Source organism: Microcebus murinus, chromosome 10, assembly GCF_040939455.1.
Source record: "Microcebus murinus isolate Inina chromosome 10, M.murinus_Inina_mat1.0, whole genome shotgun sequence".
In the NCBI taxonomy this organism is placed as follows: domain Eukaryota; kingdom Metazoa; phylum Chordata; class Mammalia; order Primates; family Cheirogaleidae; genus Microcebus; species Microcebus murinus.
Window position 1 is genome coordinate 5,324,931 of NC_134113.1, and position 19,409 is coordinate 5,344,339.

The 19,409-nt window shown below is 47.0% G+C and overlaps 1 protein-coding gene across 1 annotated transcript in view; it reads right to left on the reverse strand.

The window, feature by feature from the left end:
- Positions 1–1,304: 1,304 nt before the first annotated feature.
- Positions 1,305–19,409, reverse strand: part of SAMM50 (SAMM50 sorting and assembly machinery component) — a 33,151-nt gene continuing 15,046 nt past the window's right edge. Inside the window, exons 9-15 of the mRNA XM_020287816.2 lie at positions 19,318–19,389; positions 18,188–18,274; positions 14,760–14,830; positions 11,860–11,927; positions 7,640–7,786; positions 6,791–6,932; positions 1,305–1,468 (exon numbers count right to left, since the gene is read on the reverse strand). Of these exons, the coding sequence (XP_020143405.1) occupies positions 1,423–1,468; positions 6,791–6,932; positions 7,640–7,786; positions 11,860–11,927; positions 14,760–14,830; positions 18,188–18,274; positions 19,318–19,389 (633 nt within the window). The 3' untranslated portion in view covers positions 1,305–1,422. The remainder of the gene's footprint in view (positions 1,469–6,790; positions 6,933–7,639; positions 7,787–11,859; positions 11,928–14,759; positions 14,831–18,187; positions 18,275–19,317; positions 19,390–19,409) is intronic.

A 19,409-nucleotide genomic window follows, 5' to 3' on the forward strand; every position in this document is an offset into this window, starting at 1 on the left:
GCTCCGCAACCCGGTAGCTCGCACTTGCTGGATTAAACATGTACCTTTCCAAAAATGAGCTCTCTGGGCTCCCCACTGACGTGGGACATGAATTCTCAAAGGTCATGGTGTCTGAGTCTCGTTATTCAGACTGCACTGTTCTAAATTTATAGTCTGAACACGACAATGTGACATGGCTTTATGTTGCCAAAGGCATAAATATGAAAATGGAAATAATAAACAATTTAGGGAAAAAAAAGTATATTTTCCCTTGTCCCCAGCTGTTAAAAGGAAGGCAAAATTGCGTTTCTTCTCACATATTCTCTGCAAAATCCCTGCAGCTCCCGCAGGCAGTGAGGACGAGACAGTCCTCGGGGGCCCTGAGAGCTGGGATGTGGGTCCCTGGCCTCAAATCCCGAGGTCACGTGGCAGAGACATAAACAATAGGCTACAGGGAGGCCTGAGCGTGACGGGGAACCCAAGGGCAACGCGCCCCCGCTGCGGCCTCCCGGGCACCACGGCAACACTGCACGCGCTTATGTGGCACCCCGTCCCAGCGCCCGGGCTTGGGATCGTGGTGCATAACGCGACGAGGGGAATGAAGGTCGCAGGTAGAATTGCGGCTGTCAATCAGCTGACCCTAAAATAAGATGATCCTGGATGGTCTGGGTGGGCCCATGTCATCACAAGGGTCCTTAGGAGACAGCAGAGAGGGACGGACGGTGCTGGCTTTGAGGACAGGGCGGGGCCCGTTAGCCAAGGAGCGCGGGCGGCCTCTAGACACTGGCACGCACCAGGAACCCTTCCTCCCCGAGTCCTGGAAAGGAACACAGCCCTGCCAGTGACACCTCGATGTTGCCCCGGTGGGAACCATTTTGGACTTCTGACCTCCAGACTGCAAGGCAGTTAACGAGTGTTGTTTTATGCTCCTAGGGTTGTGGTGGCTTGTTAGAGCAGCCACAGGAACCAACACAGTAGTCCTATTAATCCTGCTGTAAGTCTCAGATACCAGTTTCCCTCTTCGCCTCAGGGCCCCTAATACGGCTATTTCTCCCATGCCACTCACACTCACTTAAGTGACTCAGCGCCCAGCACCGTGACTCCTGCCTGCTGCCATGGGCCTCCCCTGGCACCGCCAGCGCAGCAGGCCGAGCAACCCTCCCTGCTCCCCGGCTCTGCTGAATGCCTGACACCTGGCACTTGGGGACCAAACACTGAGACTCGGAGGGTCTGGGAGGTGTGTGTCAAAGGACCAGGCTGTCCTCGGGGAAACGCCAGCATGGGACACGGTGCAGTAAAAGCAAACCATACCCACAACACCCGCGTGTGCGTCTCTACAATTTATTGACGTGCTTTCCCACCAGGACCGCAAAGAATCGCTCAGCCGTGGCGGGGACGACACACTGCTGCCCGGGTCCCAGAGCTCCTCCTGCAGGGCGTCAGCTACAGGAACCTTATCCCAGCTCCAAACTGGACGCCATCGCATATCCTTGAAATAGAAAAGGGAGACATCAGATACTGTGGCCCGCTCCACTCGCCCTGCCATCTCCTCGGCAGCACCCGCCCGCCGCCCACCTCCCTGCCTGCCTCGCCCCGGTGCCGCCTCCCATGCGGTGCAGAGCCGGCCTCTAGAAGGGAAGAAATGGAGCCACAGACACTCAGTGTGCCCTCCTCACCTCCTCATGTCCCCCAATCCCAACAGGGAGGACAGAGAAGAAGGGGAGTGGGAAGCACAGGAGGGCAGGGGAGGGCTGGGGACAGGCAGGTGAGCAGAACTCAAGGCCTGCCCAGACCCCAGAAGGTCTGGGGGCTTAGGAAGACGGCAGCGTCGCAGCCTCACAGAGCTTTGGCCTGACACCTCTTACACCTGCTACTGACCCAGGAAGGCTGCAAAGAGGTCACCCTGGTCCCAACACCTGCCATGAGCTGAGGCTCTGCAGGTGGGATTTCGTGCGCTGGTGACAACCCGCTGACAGAACACTTCTGGTGAGCAAACCGGCCGCACAGCAGAGAAGCGACAGGGCAGGACTCTGGAGCCGGCTCGTGAGCACCCACAGGCCTTGCCCTTTCCGACACATGGCGCTGCCTCGGCCCTGCTGGGGACGCACAGCTGCAGGGCAGCCTGGTGTTGGGACGGTGTGCATGCACCCTGGCCCTGGGGGTCACTGCCCACCTAGAGCCTGTGCTTGGGCAAGACCCACGCTGCATATTTGGGACACAGTGGGCCTAACCTAGGGACCTAAACTTCCCAGGGAAAATGACATTCAGAATCCCAAACAACTGCCAGTCAGTGTGTTGCGGAATGCAGCATTTTTGCAAACTGTGGGGAATTTCTAGAAGAGACCAGCCAACAAAACAGCTCCTCATTCAGAAGAGAATGGCCATTTCTACCGTCGTAACACACCCGGCCCTCACCTGACCCAAGGATTCGTAGCGTATGAAAACTGGCAGGAAGTTTTCCTTTCCCAACCCGACTCTGCGCAGGGAAACTAAATATCTGATCCACGAAGAGACTTAAGACACGTAATCACTAACCTCCCACTGACCTTCCAGGACCCCGGTGCCCACCGGCAACCGCGGCAGCAGGCGCCACCTAACCAGAAGCACCGTCTGCTCCCCTCTGGGACCCACGGTGACGGCACAAACCATCCCAACAGCCTTAAAAGGCTAGGGACCAAACCAAAACCTGACTGCATTCGTGCTGCTTAGTTGTGGTCAAATCTAAACGGTTTGTTTTCATATTTTACATCATCGGCTCTGTAAAAGTGATCTATGCCTACATTCACTACTTAGAAAAATGTCTGAAAATAAGCTATGAGCTAAAAAATAAGTTAAGCTGTTGGTTTATGAAATTCAGAAAACAAGCAGGCATTCCAATTCACTCTAGCTACAAACATGAAACAACTTCACAATCACAGGTTTATGTTCAGAGACCATATGAACACATCACAGAAAAAAATACCCACTGCAAACATTCACAGCGGCATTGCAAAGTTGCACAAGGCCAGCCTCAAGTACCCATGTTCTGCTGTGTCCACTGGGCTAGGTCTAGGCCCACGAGTGCCCCCCGTCTCCCTCTCTCCCCCGTCACTGCATTGGTGCAGGCCCCCTGTGCCCTCCCACCTGCCTCTGACCCAGTACCACCAGCGTCAGCATGAGGGTGTTTGGGAAGGTCACGCTGACGGCACCCCTGGGGCCCTGCACCCCGTCTCCCGCCGTACGTCAAGGGCATCTCCCATGGGCCCTCACTTGTACCACCACGTGCTGTTCTAGTCACTCGGGACTCTGTGCACAGGGCAGATGAAGCCCCGAACGCAAATGCCACAGCAGATACCCGGGGCCGGCGTGCTGGAAGGAAGAGCGTGGGAGACAAGGGCAAGTAAAACCCGAGGGCCTCCCCAGGCACTGCCTCTGCTTCTGCAGACGCTGCTCTGCCGCCCACCGACCCTGCACCCCTGCACAGCTCCCGCCGCCTCCAGGAGCACCGCTCTGCCCGTCTTCTGCCAGTCCTCGGCGGTCCTTCTGGAAGATTCCACTCAGGTATCAGCTCCTCAGGAGGCCCTCTCAACTCCCTCCTCAACCGAGACCATCTGCGTTCCTGCCTTTCCCTGCTGCCTGCCGTGAGCCGCTCTCCCAAGCGAGCCTGCTCGATGCGTCCCTGGCCTCCCGAGACTGCACTTGCTACGACGCCCAGTGACAGAACGCTGTTAGAGCCCAGAGAGAACTGCACCACAAATCACCTGACATAAAATGTAGCAAGCAGTTCAGAACTGTTACCATTCTTGTAAAGGCCTGAACTTCTAATTACAGTGTCCGCATTAACTATGGGGACATATCTCGGGATGATTTCTACATACATAATCCCCCACCCTGCCTGTTGCCTGATTTTAGAAACAAAGATTAATTCTGACAGCATCAAACTCCACAAAATTCCAGTCTTGATGATAACACTTCCAACAAAGCCACACACTGAGTGAAAGTGACTTCCTCGCTCCAGGGTGCCAGGCTGCCCCTGTGACGGTGCTCACTGCCCACCGTGAACATTTGCTGGGACCACGACGGCAAAACAGAGCTGCCACCCAGCCAGGGGCCAGAGGAGCTTCCTTCTGGTCCGATCTTTAAATATCGCGTGCACAGTATGCTTCCGCCTTTCACAATTTGAAATTAGTCTCTGAAACATATTTTTCAGATTTAACCGGAAGACAGAGAGGCAAAGCTAAAAGGTAAATGTAACCATTCTCCGAAAAAATTCTCTGAGAAAGGTTTCATCCTGCCTGTTATCTTGGTGCAAAAAAAAAAAAAAAGAAAAAGAAAAAGATTATAAATATTTAAAAAAAAAAATTCTTTGGGAAAGGGCAGCGGCTCCTAAAATCAGTGCTGACTTTGCAGAGCACACTGACACCCAGTGGCCGCAAGCAGTACTGCAACGACGGTGACTGCAGGGGGGCAGCGCAGACAGGGATGCTACTGCACCCCAGAGCAGTGGGGCTTGTGTCTCTGGCTGGAGGAGTCTGAGTCTGTCTTTACCCAGGCCCCCAGGAGATCCTGAGACACAGCACGGTGTGAGAAGTACCGGCTCAGGCAGCCTCACCACACACCCTCATCCTGACTCGATCAGGTGCTCCAGTGAGCACCTGGCTGTCAAGCCGGGGAGACCCACACTCCCAGCTGTGGTGGGAACAGGGGCTTCATGCAAAGAAACGTGCAAAACTAGCCTCATTCGCTGAAGACCGCAAAGGCCTGGGAATCTTGGCTAAAGGGTTATCTAACACACAGTCTTGCTCTAGAAGAAAGGTGCACATTTTTCACATTTTACTATCTCTGAAATCAGGACACATCATCCCCTCCGTGGCCTGTCACAAACAGCCAGGCAGCAGCCACACGGGGATGATGCGGAGGGCGAGGGGCAGTGCCTTCTACAGGAACTCAGCTCCCATCATACCTAAAGAACTGGCCACGGGGGCTGTAGCAGCAGCAGCGCTGTGAAGAACCGCCATTTCCTGACAACTCGGCAGGCAAGACTCTGGGTGCTTTGCTTGCATTTGATTCATTTAGTTTTCAAAACTGCAAAATAGTCACTATTGTAACTGTCCATTCTCAGGACATGAAAATGGAGACCCAGAGAGGCTAAGTAACTCATTCTAGGTCACACAGCCACAGAGTGGCCAAGCTGGGACCAAGCTTGGGCAGCTGGGCTCCGGAGCACATATGTAGTCTGTGTGACTAAACCCTTTTCAGTGTTTGCTTTGTGTGGAGAACAGGCAGGGTGTGGAGGTGAGCTGGCACCTGTGAAGGCACCCGAAGGCTCGCTAATCACCAGGGAGCCACCGCGGCCTGACAGCCCCCGCCGGGCCCCCAGCTGCAGAGTGGATCTGAATTAGCCTTCCAGGAAGAGCGTCGAGAGCAGATTCTACTAAAGTGACAACCCCAAAGGACCTGGATGACAGATCCAGAACTGCACCCAGGGAGGTGAGCAGGCTCTCTGGAAAGCCTGCCCGCGCGGTGATCCTGTAACAATCCCATCACCTGCCAGGCTGACGGAGAAGGCGGTGGGAGTAAAAATGACACCGTACTTCCTTAAACGAGGACAAACTACAACAACATGTTTGAAACAGCACCACCCCTTGGTGGCAACATGAGAGTAGACACAAAAATGAAGAGAAAAAATATAGCCCGGAGTACTGAATATATACACATAAAAATAAGAGACAATACACACACTGTTACGGACTGAATGTTTGTGTCTCCCCAAAATCCTTATGTTAAAGTCCTAACCCGCAACGTGATGGCATTTGGAGACAGGATCTTTGTGAGGCGATTAGGTTTAAACGAAGTCATGAGTGTGGGCCCTCAGGGTGGAATTAGAGCCCGTCTAATAAGAGACACTGGGGTGCATGCTTGTCCCCTTCCTCCACCACGTGAGGACACAGTGACAAGGCTGCAAGCCAGGTCACCAAGCACCGAATCTCCTGGCACCTTGATCTTGGACTTCCCAACCCCTAGAACTGTGAGAAAATAAATGTCTGTTGTTTAAGTCACCCAGTCTATGGCATTTTGTTATGGCAGCCAGAGCTGACTGAGACACACTATATAATGACAGTACTTCTGAATTTCTGAAATAGGATTTGTTTCTATAATAGCAAATAGCCTTATACCATATTCATCCATGTTATTATTTTTTTTAATTTTTATTTTTTTGTAGAGACAGGGTGTCACAATGTTATCCAGGCTGGTCTTGAGCTCCTAGACTCAAGTGATCCTCTAGCCTTGGCCTCCCAATATGCTGGGATTACAGGCATGAGCCACCATGCCCAGCTATCTGTGTAATATTTAGCAAATCTTTTCTCAATAAAATAAAGTGGAGGAGGAAGGCCAAGATGGTGGGTCCCTCTGCTGTCTAGGCTGAGCCCTCTGCAGCCAGACACGAAGCCTCAGCTGCCCCAACCTCCCCAGAGGCCCTGGCCTGCAAGGTCAACCACCAGAAACGCTGAATTCCATTTTCAGCATGCAAGACCAATACACCTTGTCAATTCTTCCAGCCAGACCCTCGAGGGACACCCACTACCTTGGGCACAGTAAGCGCAAAGCATCTGCGTGATGGGGATGGGAATATGTCACATTTATTCTCCAAACTGGATGAAGAAAAACCCAGTGGAGAAAAATACATGTATTTTCATTCTTTTTGCTAACTATTCTACTTCTCTTAAAATCCTGAACCTTAAAAACAACTGATGAAATCAACCGTGTCCAGTACAAAATAAGATTACTGGAGAGCGTGATAGAATTGTGGAAGATGATCCCCGGCACGCACCTGTCGCCCCCCTGCACTCCCATGGGGATGCAGTAATTAAGTTCCAGCCGGGCGATGTTGCCAAGCCTGAGGACGATGCCGGCGCCGTAGGACCAGCGGATGCACTCAGCCAGCTTGCGAATATGAGCTTTGGGGCCCTCCCCTGAAAAGAGAAGGATGCGTGAGCAACAGTGTGTGGTCCATCCTTTCACAGTTGGCCTCAGATAAGCCCTGGCTCTCTCCCTTCCTGTGCCCAGTGGTAATTTTTAAAGCTACACCTAGATAATCGAGGAGAATGCATGAAGTGACATTGGGACCCAAATCAAGAGCAGGCTTGGGACCACACTTACTCACTGCAGAATAAGCCAAGCCTTCTCAATTCTTTAGGTCTAGTATATTTTGTTTCCTTGGCCTAGAATGGCTTTTCCCCAACCCATGACCGCCTGGGAAGTCCCACTCCAAGCTCAAGGGCCTTGTCTTATATGAAGCTTTGGAGGCACCTTGAGCTAGATACAGCTGCTGTGATTCTCCTCTGGACCTAAGCTCCCTGAGGAAGGCACCCAATCCTACTCAGCTCTGTGGCCCCAACAACTGGTATATAGTACATGCTCAGGAAATGTTTGTTGAATAAATACTTTGTAAGAACAAAGTATGATTGATGATTATTTTTCTTACATGCTTCATTCATTCAACCAACAACTTAATTCTGGGCACTATATTAGGTGTTATAAAAACATTTTTTAAAGTAAGGTACAATCTCTAAAATTATAGACTAGGTAATCTAAAAAGATAAATAAGTATTTGTGTACTAGGCTGTTAAACATTAAAACTACTGTACTATAATGGTTTCCCTAATAGTGCAAGCTTTACCATAGTTGAGGTTGCAGAGGTTTCCTGCGTTGAGAAAAAAGTGTGTTCGGAAAAGTTCTCCAAAGCCGCCCTGGCCTGGCCGGAAGGGCAATGGGGTATACAGGTGCAGGCCACCGGCCCAGTATGCTTCTCCACCAAGGTAGTCTCCTAATCCAGGGAGGAAGACAGAGCAAAACAAGGTCAACAAACTTACAATCACATTAACTCTCCACAACTGACAGAAGCAAGACCTATGTCCTATGCACGACACCCACAGTGCTCAAGTTTCGTTGCTAGTTGTTCCTTTAACACCTCATGTTGCTGGCCTGATTTTAAATCATCTCTTTCTTTTTCTCCTGGTTTGTTTTACAATTAGATTTAACTGAGGGGCGTGGGAAGCCAACGTAGTTACGGAAAGAATAAACTCAGTAATTTATCATAGCTGTAAAATGCTTAGAATAAAAGAAGTGAATCTCATGAAAATTGTTTTATCCACAAATGCAGATTATCAAATCACTTCTACCTGGTAGATGATATGCATTATTTTGCAAAATCTCCAAGACCACAATATAGAGAGACAAAATGCAGAAAATGTCTCTGTAGTTTCTGGAAACAGTCACATACACCATTAATCAAAAGGCACAGAGTGTCCACCACCCGCTGCACAGACAAACAGTGTTCCAGCTCAGTGTCTAGAGAAAAGACTATTTTTTAATGGTTCATGACCACTTGGATTTAGGTTACTTTTGCTAAAATTCAAGACTATCCACCAAGAGAATATATTTGCATTATTTCTAAAAATGCTCCCATCCATTCCATTTTAACCATATATAGCCATAACATCAAAGTAACAAAAAAAAAATCCTCCAACCCTGATGTTTATACTTTGTTGCAAAATACTATTTATAAAGTCTTAGTCTTCTCTAATATGAAATGACAGACCATGGAAAAGAAAAATATTGGATGTCTCCAAGATTAACCTCAAGGAATGAACAGTTGATTCATTTAAAGACTTTGGCAACCTGTCTACTTAACCCCTCTTAAAACTGAAGTTCTAAAGAGAACAAAGAATGGACAAATAATAGCACACAAACTTTGGTTTTGTTTCCCAGAAACTGCCCCCTATCTTTCCTTAAATAACTTACTGTATTCTAATCATAAAAGTAATATGCTCGCTTTAGAAAATCTGATCAACATACAGAAATAGAGAAAAAAGGGAAAATATTTAATTTCTTCCATTCAGAGATAAACAGTGAACATCCTGGTGTTTTTTTTTTCCAGTGAATTATAACCTATAATGTATAATTAAATAAGTAAATAAAATGTGGCTCATTTACATATGAATATATATGTATAAATTTTCAATGTTGCACTTTTTTCAGTTTTAATATATCATAAGCACTTTCTCTTATGTTCTTGGAAAATATCATTTTTATGCCTGAATAATAACATAGATGTACCAAAATTTAATTATCCATTTCTCCCCTATTATCACAGTGGTTTCTAACTTCTTCATAGTGGACACTAACCTATGACGAGTGTCCCTGCACACGCACTTGTTTGAACGCTCACTCAAACACACGCATAGAAAAGTACACACGTGCCAAGTGTACAGCTCAACGGACCTCCACACACACACACACACACACGCGTGCGCCTGTGTAAGGAGCACCCAGATGGAGACCAGAACACGACCAGCACGGGGCCCTCGTGCTCCCTTCTGGTCACCACCCGCCACCCACACCAAGCACAGCCACAGGCTGGTCTGGCCTGTCTCCACACTGAAGTCAAACGGAGTCACACAGCAGGCATTCCTCTGGGTCTGGCTTTCTTTTTCTCCCCCACAACATGTTCCTGAGATTCATTCGCGCCACCCTTCAGCCATAGCTACGATCTGTTCTTCATCACAGTGGGAGAGGCCACTAATTATCTGCCCATCCTATTGTTGATGGGCATTTGAGTCTCCAGTGTCCAGCATGGGGCTATCATTAATAGTATTAATAATAATAACACACACACACATATTTTACAGCTCTCAATAGATCAAATTGTTTTCATGAAAAGTTACAGAAACTTGCATCCTTGCCCACAAAATCTTGCCAGTCGCCTCTTTGATAGCGAACATGTGGAACATCAGTGTTTTGCTTTTCAGCCAAGTGAAGACTTCTGAACCTTCATACAGTCACCATATCATACTTGCTTATAATAAAAGAAGAAAACTATCAAAAAATTGTTCCTTTTCTAAAAAAAAGTACACTCTAATGAAGCACTCTCAAAACAAGTGAAAGGAATAATCATTACTTTGCACAAAAATTTACAGAGTTTGGTCGTTGTTTATAATGATATAAAAATGGAAGCAATAAACACTAAAACATTTAAGAAAATCAAGGTAGAATATTTTATGATGGAATAATATGCAGCCATTTAACTGACGTTTTTAAAGTTTTAAAACTTTATCGTGTGGCGACACCTCTGACATGACGTCAAGCGTCAGAGAGGGTTTCAGGAATCTCCACACTGCTGGAGGGAGAACATTGAAACCACCTTTCTAGAGAGCAAGATAAAGCCTCAAAAATACTCAAAATCCTTTGACCTAGAAATTCCACATCTAGAACTTTATATTAAAGTAAGACTTATAGATGAACACAAAGATTCAGTTAGAAGACTTAGTTTTATAATGATAATAATAATAACAGCACAGACTAAATGTCCAAAACTTGGGATTTGGTTTAAAAAAAAACTATAGTATAAAATATGTAGCTGTTAAGACAATAAGGTATTTATCTTTCTCACTCAATACTCGTGAAAATGCAAAACGGTACAGCCTCTTTGGAAGCTAGTCAGACAGTTTCTTACGAAGGTAAGCATCATCTTACCATGTGATCAGGGCAACTGAGCTCCTTGGCATTTACCCAACTGATCTGAAAACTTATGTCCACACAAAAACCTGCACGCAAATGTTTATAGAAGCTTTATTCATAGTTGCCAAACACTCAACCAAGATGTCCTTCAGGAGTCAAATGGATAAACAAACTTGTATTCCAGACAACGGAGTATTATTCAGCAATAAAAAGAAATGGGCTCTCAAACCCCTCAAAGACAAGGAGGGACCTTAAATGCACATTACTATGTAAAAGGAGACAATTTGAAAACACTACACACTATGTGATTCCAACTCTATGGCATTCAGGAAAAGGCAAAACTATGGAGACAGTAAGAAAGACCTGTGGCTGGTAGGAGAGACAAAATGGGGGACAGGAGGGGCAAAGGGACTCTGAGGACTCCGTGTGACACTGCAATGCCGTGTGCATGACATTATGCATTTGTGAAAGCTCGGAGAGCATAGAATACAAAGAGTAAAACCCTAAGGTAAACCAGGGACTCGAGTTAATAATGTGTAATATTGTTTGGTCAACTGTATCAAATGCACCACCCTAGTACAAGATGCTAATACTAGAGGAGGCTGGGGTGCGAGTGACGGTGGTGGTATATGGGAACTCTACTTTCTGCTCAATTTTTCTGTAAACCTAAAACTGTTCTTAAAAATAAAGTCTACTGAGTTCAAGAGCAGCCTGAGTAAGAGCAAGACACCATCTCTACTAAAAATAGAAAAAATTAGCTAGATGTCATGGTACAAGCCTGTAGTCCCAGCTACTTGGGAGGCTGAGGCAGGAGGATCGCTTGAGCCCAGGAGTTTGAGGTTGCTGTGAGCTAGGCTGATGCCACAACACTCAAGCCCAGGCAACAGAGCAAGACTCTGTCTCGGAAAAAAAAAAAAAAGTCTATTAATTAAAATATAATTATAGTATGTCAATAAGATAAAATATGTAGCTGTTAAAAAGTATAAAGAACTGATTTCCATAAAAATATACTATTAACATTAGGAGGGGTGGGGAAAGAAGTAAGTTAAAAAATATGCAAACAAAATAAAACAAAGAGTAGAAAGATATGTACATTTAGAGCCTGAAGGGAACATACAACAAAACATTCACACGTGTTCTCTCTGGGTGGTAGGACTGCAGGTCATTTTCATATATTTTTTGCTTAGATATGTTTTCTCGTTTTTCTACAATTCTGTCAATAAATATTCCATGACTGCTGTCTGATAAATGCTTGGCTAGGTGCTAATTCCACCTTTGTGAAATATGAGCATCTATTATTGTTGTAATGTAAACAAATACATGGTTTCAAAACTTAGCCGTGACCACCACTGAGACTTAGACTACCCGGGAAGGACAGACCTTCGCTCTGCGGCCCGATGCTGTGCATGCTGAAGCCACGGACACTGGTCGGTCCCCCAAGGTAAAACCTGAGACAAAAACACGTCAGAAGAAAGTCATTAGGTGACAAAACTACACAACACACTGAAAGCACCGATCACTCACATTTGAGACTGGATTATCGAACTCACCTTCACGTGGCAAAACATTTAAGAAAATATAAGTAAGATGCACAGTATGGTGAATTTCATAAAAACCTAAAAATCCAAACTAAAATCTAAACAGGTGCTTCAGACCTTTGGAGATGCAGTGAGACACAAGGCACAAAGACAGACACTTAGAAGAGAGGGATGGAAGTGTCCACTGTAACACTACGCAGTCCCTTCTCAGACAGGGCCCGCTATAGGCTCCCCGTGCAAAAAAAATGTAGTTAAAAAGGCAGGATATAAATTATTTAATAGTATGAGCCCAATATTACAAAAGGGGCAGAGGGGAATAATACTAGAAGGAAATAGATAAAAATAGAATTATTGTTATTTTAAATGTTTCTGTATTTTCCACATTTTTCCACTATTTTTAATTAGAAAAAAACAATGTTTAAAAATCAATTCCTCTTGCGTTCCTTAATGGACTGGATTATCACACCCTTTCGAATCATATCTGAATAAAAAGCATGACCCTAATTAACCCTAACCATAATTTAATTCATGAAAAGCGTGAATTAAAAATTACTCAGAAATCCCATCTACTTTCTAAAAAATTGCACAGCATGTTAGAACCTGATTTTAGATTGTGATAGTTACTAAAAAATGAATCAGAATGACAAGAAAAGTTGTGTGTAATCTTTCTGGCGTGCTGAGGGGCTGTCAGGGGGTTAATGACCAGTGACACCCTAGGCCTCTTGACCACCCACAATGCCACTCCACTGCTAAGAGCACGGCACAAAGGGGACAGGGTGCTGTTTTTCCTGATTTTCCTACCAGATAAAACCTTTGAGTTTATTCATTTTAATTTTACTATTTAGGATTTCTCAGCAAAGTTTTTCTGACTAACCCATTAATGTTAATTACAGAAACAAACAGCAAGCTCCATTTTTTAAAAAATATGATAAATCTTTTGAAAGAATTCAAAAGCACAAAAAGAATGAAAAGGTTCTTCATGCCTCAGAGCAAAGGTAAAAAAAGAAAAAAAAGAATGAAAAGGTTCTTCCCAGTCCCCCTCCGTCAGCCCCTGGTCTGGTGGCCAACTTGCCGGACCCTCAGTGCTGCACCTACCAACACACACCTATACACTTTTGTCGTGTAATCAGAGGAGGATCAACTAAATGTTCATATGTAAATTTTTTAACTTATGGACATCTATCTCATTATTTTTAATAATTGCATAGTCTTCCTTAAGAATGGTTGTGTTAGAATTTATTAATAATTGTTTTCCTACAGGTGGACTCATATAAGGCAGTTTTAACTTTTTTGCTATTTATCTACAATGCTATGATGGACATCCTTGTACATATAAATCTTTGTACGCTTATAAAAAGTATTTTTGTAAGTTAGATTCAGGGAGGTGAAACTGTTAGGTGAAAAGTTTACAAATTTAAAAATTTTGGAAGTTTTATATTTCCAAAAGGCCACCTAAAAAGGCTGAACCAGGTCGGGCACAATGGCTCACGCCTGTAATCCTAGCACTCTGGGAGGCCGAGGTAGGTGGATTGCTCAAGGTCAGGAGTTCGAAACCAGCCTGAGCAAGAACAAGACCCCGTCTCTACTATAAATAGAAAGAAATTAATTGGCCAACTAATATATATAGAAAAAATTAGCCAGGCATGGTGGTGCATGCCTGCAGTCCCAGCTACCCAGGAGACTGAGGCAGCAGGATTGCTTGAGCCCTGGAGTTGGAGGTTGCTGTGAGTTAGGCTGACGCCATGGCACTCACTCTAGCCTGGGCAACAAAGTAAGACTCTGTCTCAAAAAAATAAAAAATAAAAAGGCTGAACCAGTTTAAGCTAAAACGACATTTCCACTAATGCAGGATTGAAGAAAAAGTTTCCTGTCCTGGAGGACAATGATATTAGTATTTCAAAGAAACAAGTACAACATCGCGCCCTGCTGGTAAGGGTGTAAATTGCTATAAGGTTTCCAAAGGCAGGATGCAGCACTATTAGGAGCCTTACTTTGAGTTAGTAACTCCACATTTAGGAATCTCTACAGAAAATACAATTACCAACAAATTATTTAAAAAGTTATGTAACTTTAAAAAGTTATTATTCACATTGTTACTTATAAAAATCACAAATTAGAAATAACTAAAATATCCAAAAATATGAGGTAGGCTAAAAAGTTATAGTATATGCAAGAAACATTATATGTCATTAAAACATTGTTTAGGAAGAATTTCTAACAATCATGACGTGGTGAATGATTACACTGTAATTTCTTTAAAAGGAAGGAAGGAGGACACAAAATAGCATGTAAAATATAGTATATTAACAACTTAATAGACATATATGTAAGTATATATACATACACAAACATACACAAACACACAACTACTAGAAACAAACTAAAAGGAATTAGGCCCAAATGTTAACTCTGCTTAACACTGAGTAGGACTGAGGTTTTTTTTCTTCATTAAATGTTTCTCTACTTTTATATTTCTGCAATGAGCATGAACTGTATTCTTTCCTAATCAAAAGAGAACAAATTTTTAAATACAATAAAGTAAGTAGCCCCCTGACAAAAAGCAAAAAAAACTTAAGTATGTAGTATATTGGATATTTTGAAATCAGCTTACACATAAGAACTAAAGTAAAATTTGGAATATTGCCCTCCTGAATAAAATTCTGTAAAATATCTTCTAAGAAACCAACCAAAAAGCTCTGAAGGAAACATCTGCAGATTACCCATCCGTTTATTATTACTCACCTGTCAGCAATACTGGACGGCTTGTCACCAATGGGCACCAACATTCCACCCCAGAGAGACGCTGAGACAACCTGTTCAAATATAAACAAACAGCTGTTTCCGTCCGGTGTTCCTCTGGTCCCCATGAGCATCAGCAACTGGAACACCGGCCACGTGCAGAATGCCTGTGGTGCACAGAGCTGTGTCAGCATCGGGTACCAGGGCCCCAGGAGGACACCTGGCTAGTGCAGCTGAAGGTGTCGTACGGCCTCTCTCCTAACGGCAACGTGGAACTCCAGACACAGACACACTGAGGGCAAGCGGGCACGGCTGCCCTCTGCCCCATGGCAGCTCCGCCCTCTGCGACCAGGGCAAAGCCCACAGGACAAGCCGCAGCCTGATGAGCAAGGGAGCCCCGACTCTGGACAAGCGATTCTGCACCTGCCCAGGCCTCTTGGTTGTGGCTTCAAAACGTGGGGATTAAGGGCACACGGCATTTTAGGCTGAGAGAAGGTACAGGCTACGACACCCCTGCGATGACACAATGCAGAGACGCACACTGCGGCCCACCCTGGGGGCAAAGCCCTCTCTCTCACAGGGCTCCGCGGCCCACTCTTCACGCCACAAAACCTACTCGACAGCATCCTCGGCCACTCGAGGCTCTCCCGGCCCCCTACACTCCACACTCTCGCTGCCCTGCTGTGGCTAAGCCGGCCGCCAGGCTCCCTCTGCCTTGCAAATCTCTGCGTCCTTCAAAGCTGCTCAGATGGTTCTTTCCAGAAGCTTCAGTAGGAAGGATTACGGATAAAAGCCAGAACAGCGAGTGGGAGAGCAGGCCAAGCCCAACACTCTGTTCTGATGGGTTCAACTCCACCCCGGCTCGGAGAGCACCGGGGGCGGGACCCACAGGGCTCACCTGCTCCACGTGTGCCGCAGCGAGACGGGGAACAGGAGGGAATGGGTGGTCCTGATGCTCTGGAGGAACCTGGCCTCCCCCCACTGCTGCCCCTAAGTGCCACAGTCGGCCCAGGGAGCAGCCCTCCCCACCGCTGCTCGGCACCCTGCTCCTTCCCAGGGCCAGTGCGCCTGCCCCAGGGCCCCTGGCTGGCTCCCTCACTCTGTCTCGGGCTCTGCTCCGATGCTGCCTTGTCAGAGCCTTCCCTGGCCATCCTAATAAAACAGCACCCTCTACTGGTTACTGTCCACCCCTTTATTCTGCTATACTTTTCTTAACACCTACCACCACCTCCTAGATTACATATAAATATATCAGCATGTAGGTCTCCCTTCTCTAGCATGTAAAAGTGCCTTGAAAGCAAGAAGTGTGTTTTATTCCTGATGTATTCTTAACGCCCAGACAGTGCCTGGAGGCCAGCACACAAGTGTTGGATGGATGGATGTGGAGACGAATGGATGGGTGGTGGACAGACAGGTGGATGGATGGAAGGGTGGGTGGCTTGGTGAATGGGTGATGAACAGGTACTACCTACCACGAGATAAGCACAAGAGATACAAGCACAGTGGAGGAGCCCCAGCCCTGCGTGGGAGGTCAGAGAAGGCTTCCAGGACAGGGTCTGTGCTGGCGTCTTAGAGGCAGGGAACAGGAGGCCAGGTGAATAGCTGGGAAAGGGAGCTACAGCCAGCGAAGACAGTCCTTTTGGGACGTGAAGTATTTTCACAGAGCCAAAGCTTGAGGACAAAGGGACTGAAAAGAACGGTCGAAGGGCCACACGCACCCTAAAAGAAGGAAAGCGATAAGGTCCAGTTTGCATTTCAGAAATTAATGTCTACAAGGCCGAGGCGGGCAGATTGCTCAAGGTCAGGAGTTCGAAACCAGCCTGAGCAAGAGTGAGACGCTGTCTCTACTATAAATAGAAAGAAATTAATTGGCCAACTAACATACATATAGAAAAAATTAGCTGGGCATGGTGGTGCATGCCTGTAGTCCCAGCTACTTGGGAGGCTAAGGCAGGAGGATCACTTGAGCCCAGGAGTTTGAGGTTGCTGTGAGCTAGGCTGACCCCACGGCACTCAGTCTAGCCTGGGCAACAAAGCGAGACTCTGTCTCAAAAAAAAGAAAAAGAAAGAAATTAATGTCTGCAGTGCAGAAGGGGCAGGGGGATGGAGCGTGGTGAGGAGAGGAGCAGAGCCAACTGAGAGGGGTTGCTACGAGGAAGGGCAGTGAGGAAGGGCAGCGGGCAGCGCTGGCAGGGAGGAGACAGGGGCCGGGTGCGTGGCGGTGGCTTTGAGGGGGAGGACTTAGGGCAGTTGAGGGTGGGGAGCTCAAGGGCAGCTGGGCCATGCCGTGCCAGCTAGTGGCGTTGGGAGCACAGGCACAGGTACAGATTTCAGGAGGGAGGTTGCTGAGCTGTTTTAGACACGTTGACTTGAGGTGTCTATGCACAGAGTCAAAACACTGGGGAGCACTTAAGTCTGGGCTCGAGAAAGAGAGCCAGGTGGGCCTCAGGAGTCACAGGCCAGACTGCAGTTGCAGCCACAGGGCTGGGGCTCGTCTGCAAGAACAGCAGAGTGGGGACACCACAGAGAATCAGGTGCAAGCTATACCCACGAAGCAGACAGTCCTCCGTTTTTACAGAGAAAGTGAAGAGTGCAAGGAGAACGCAACAATGATTGAGTCAAGGAAACCAAGAAAGAGAAAATGAGAAAAACGAGTGGGAAGACAAGTGTCGAGGGCCATGGAAGGGACTGGAATGAGCTCACTGCACCGGGCAACAGGGAGCCTCAGAATGGCAGGGGTGGCGGAAGGCAGGGGCCAGGTTCAAAGTGCAATGAATCAAGGATTCAACAGGAACAGCAATATATTATTTTTAAATAAGCTGCCTAGAAACAGTTGCATGGCCATTTCCGTAACACTCACTCCAGGCTCCCACGTTTTAGGGCAGATGAGGGCCCAGGCAGCAGCGGTGGGGAGAGAGCTGCCCCAGCCACCCTGGCACTGGGAAGAGTTGAGGCCAGGTGTCCTTCTAGCCTGGGGCTCTGCTGGCTAGATCAGAATCTGGTCACTGACTCCTCAGTGAATCAGAAGAAACTAGCCAAACTGGACTAAAGATTAAAAAAAAATCTGAAAGCACCCAGAGCCCTGCGGCTCCAGCAAAACGAGGTGAAGCTCAGAACGCCCATGCAGGAGGGAAGGGAGACACTCCGCTTCCTCGAGCCGCACCTCGGGGGGCCCTGAGATGGTAACCGGGAGGGGCTCTCCCATGGCCCTGCACTGATGAACAGATTGCTTTTTACAGAAATAATTATCATTCCTCCCCAGAGCGTCTTCAATTCTGGCTGAATTTAAAGGATTGAGCACTGCAGTTTAAAGCATTACTACTCAGCGTCCACGTAAATGCTTTAGCTACTCAGGAACTCAGATTTTCGGATAAGATTCCAAAAAAATGAGGGATGACTACGCAGGTACCTGTTTTGGCTTAGATACTCACTGAATCAAGTACGAATTGTTTATTCAACTGAAGTTCAAAATCTTCTTTGAGGAAGCTCACGTCCCCTCCGGTGTACCCAGCCAGCTCCTGTGGGAAGAGATTCCTCAGGTCACAGGGAATAAACAGATTTATTACAGGGGTTATTAAATAATGGTTTTTTGCTGTCATTTATTTTTTAAAAGACAACAGAACACACTGTCTCCTAGAAGCTGTATCTAGCTGTTGCACATGGTAACGGGGACTGACAGAAACAGAGACTTGGTGCTGCAGGGGAAGTCATTCCTGTCACAAAGGGCAAACACCAGTGACCCCAGTTCCATCACAGAGCTCACAACGGGTGACACAGCTTGTTAGCTTAATCAGGGTTTGGGAAAAAAAATTAGCCAGCCTCTCACAATTTGGGACATTTTGTATAAAAGTCTGATTTCTAGTTTCTCTTCTGAAACTGAAGATGAGGCACCCGGGCTTCTGCCCTGCACGACGGAAACCCAACCACTGGCCAGGGCGAGGGCAGGGCTCAGGGCAGGGACCTTGAGGTTTATCACAGCCCTGTTGCCCCCAACTGTCTCCTGCAGCGGGGTCAGGAGACCCCGCTGTCCTTACACTGCTGTCAATCTTTCAAGAGAAAATGGGGTCTCTGCACCCTGGCCTCCAACAAAAGAGGGAAAGCGAAAGACACACCAAAAGCATGCTTCAAAGCCGTCAGAGGAGCACGGAACATGTTTCTTTAAGGCAGTGACGTCTTCCCCCAGGCCTGTCCCCCTATCACCTGACTTGCCCCTACAGGTATCAAGGGACAATCTATGCCTTCAGGTGCTCTCTCACAGGTAACCAAGGAAACCACTCACTCCAAACCACAACTCTCCTCCTGGCCTATCAGTGCCACCATCAAAGATGCCACAAGCTACCCCACTCTGGGTTCTGTGACAGCACAAGCCGAACCCAGGGAGCAGGGGCAATTCCAGAGCTGGGAGCCCAGACAACAAGAGCTGACAGTCCTTGCCAGCAATTCCAGAATGATTCCCACAATTAAAGGACCAAGTTTAACATCACAAATGTGAACGCACTGCGTGACCTCCCACCCCTTGCTGGCCCCGAGCCCTGCAGAGGTTATGGGGGAAGAACACTACCTGGTTAACTTTCAGCAAAGCGCCTCTTCTTGGCAAGATGGAAGAATTCCGAGAATCAATGACCATGGCATGCTGAAAGGAACGTGAATGGA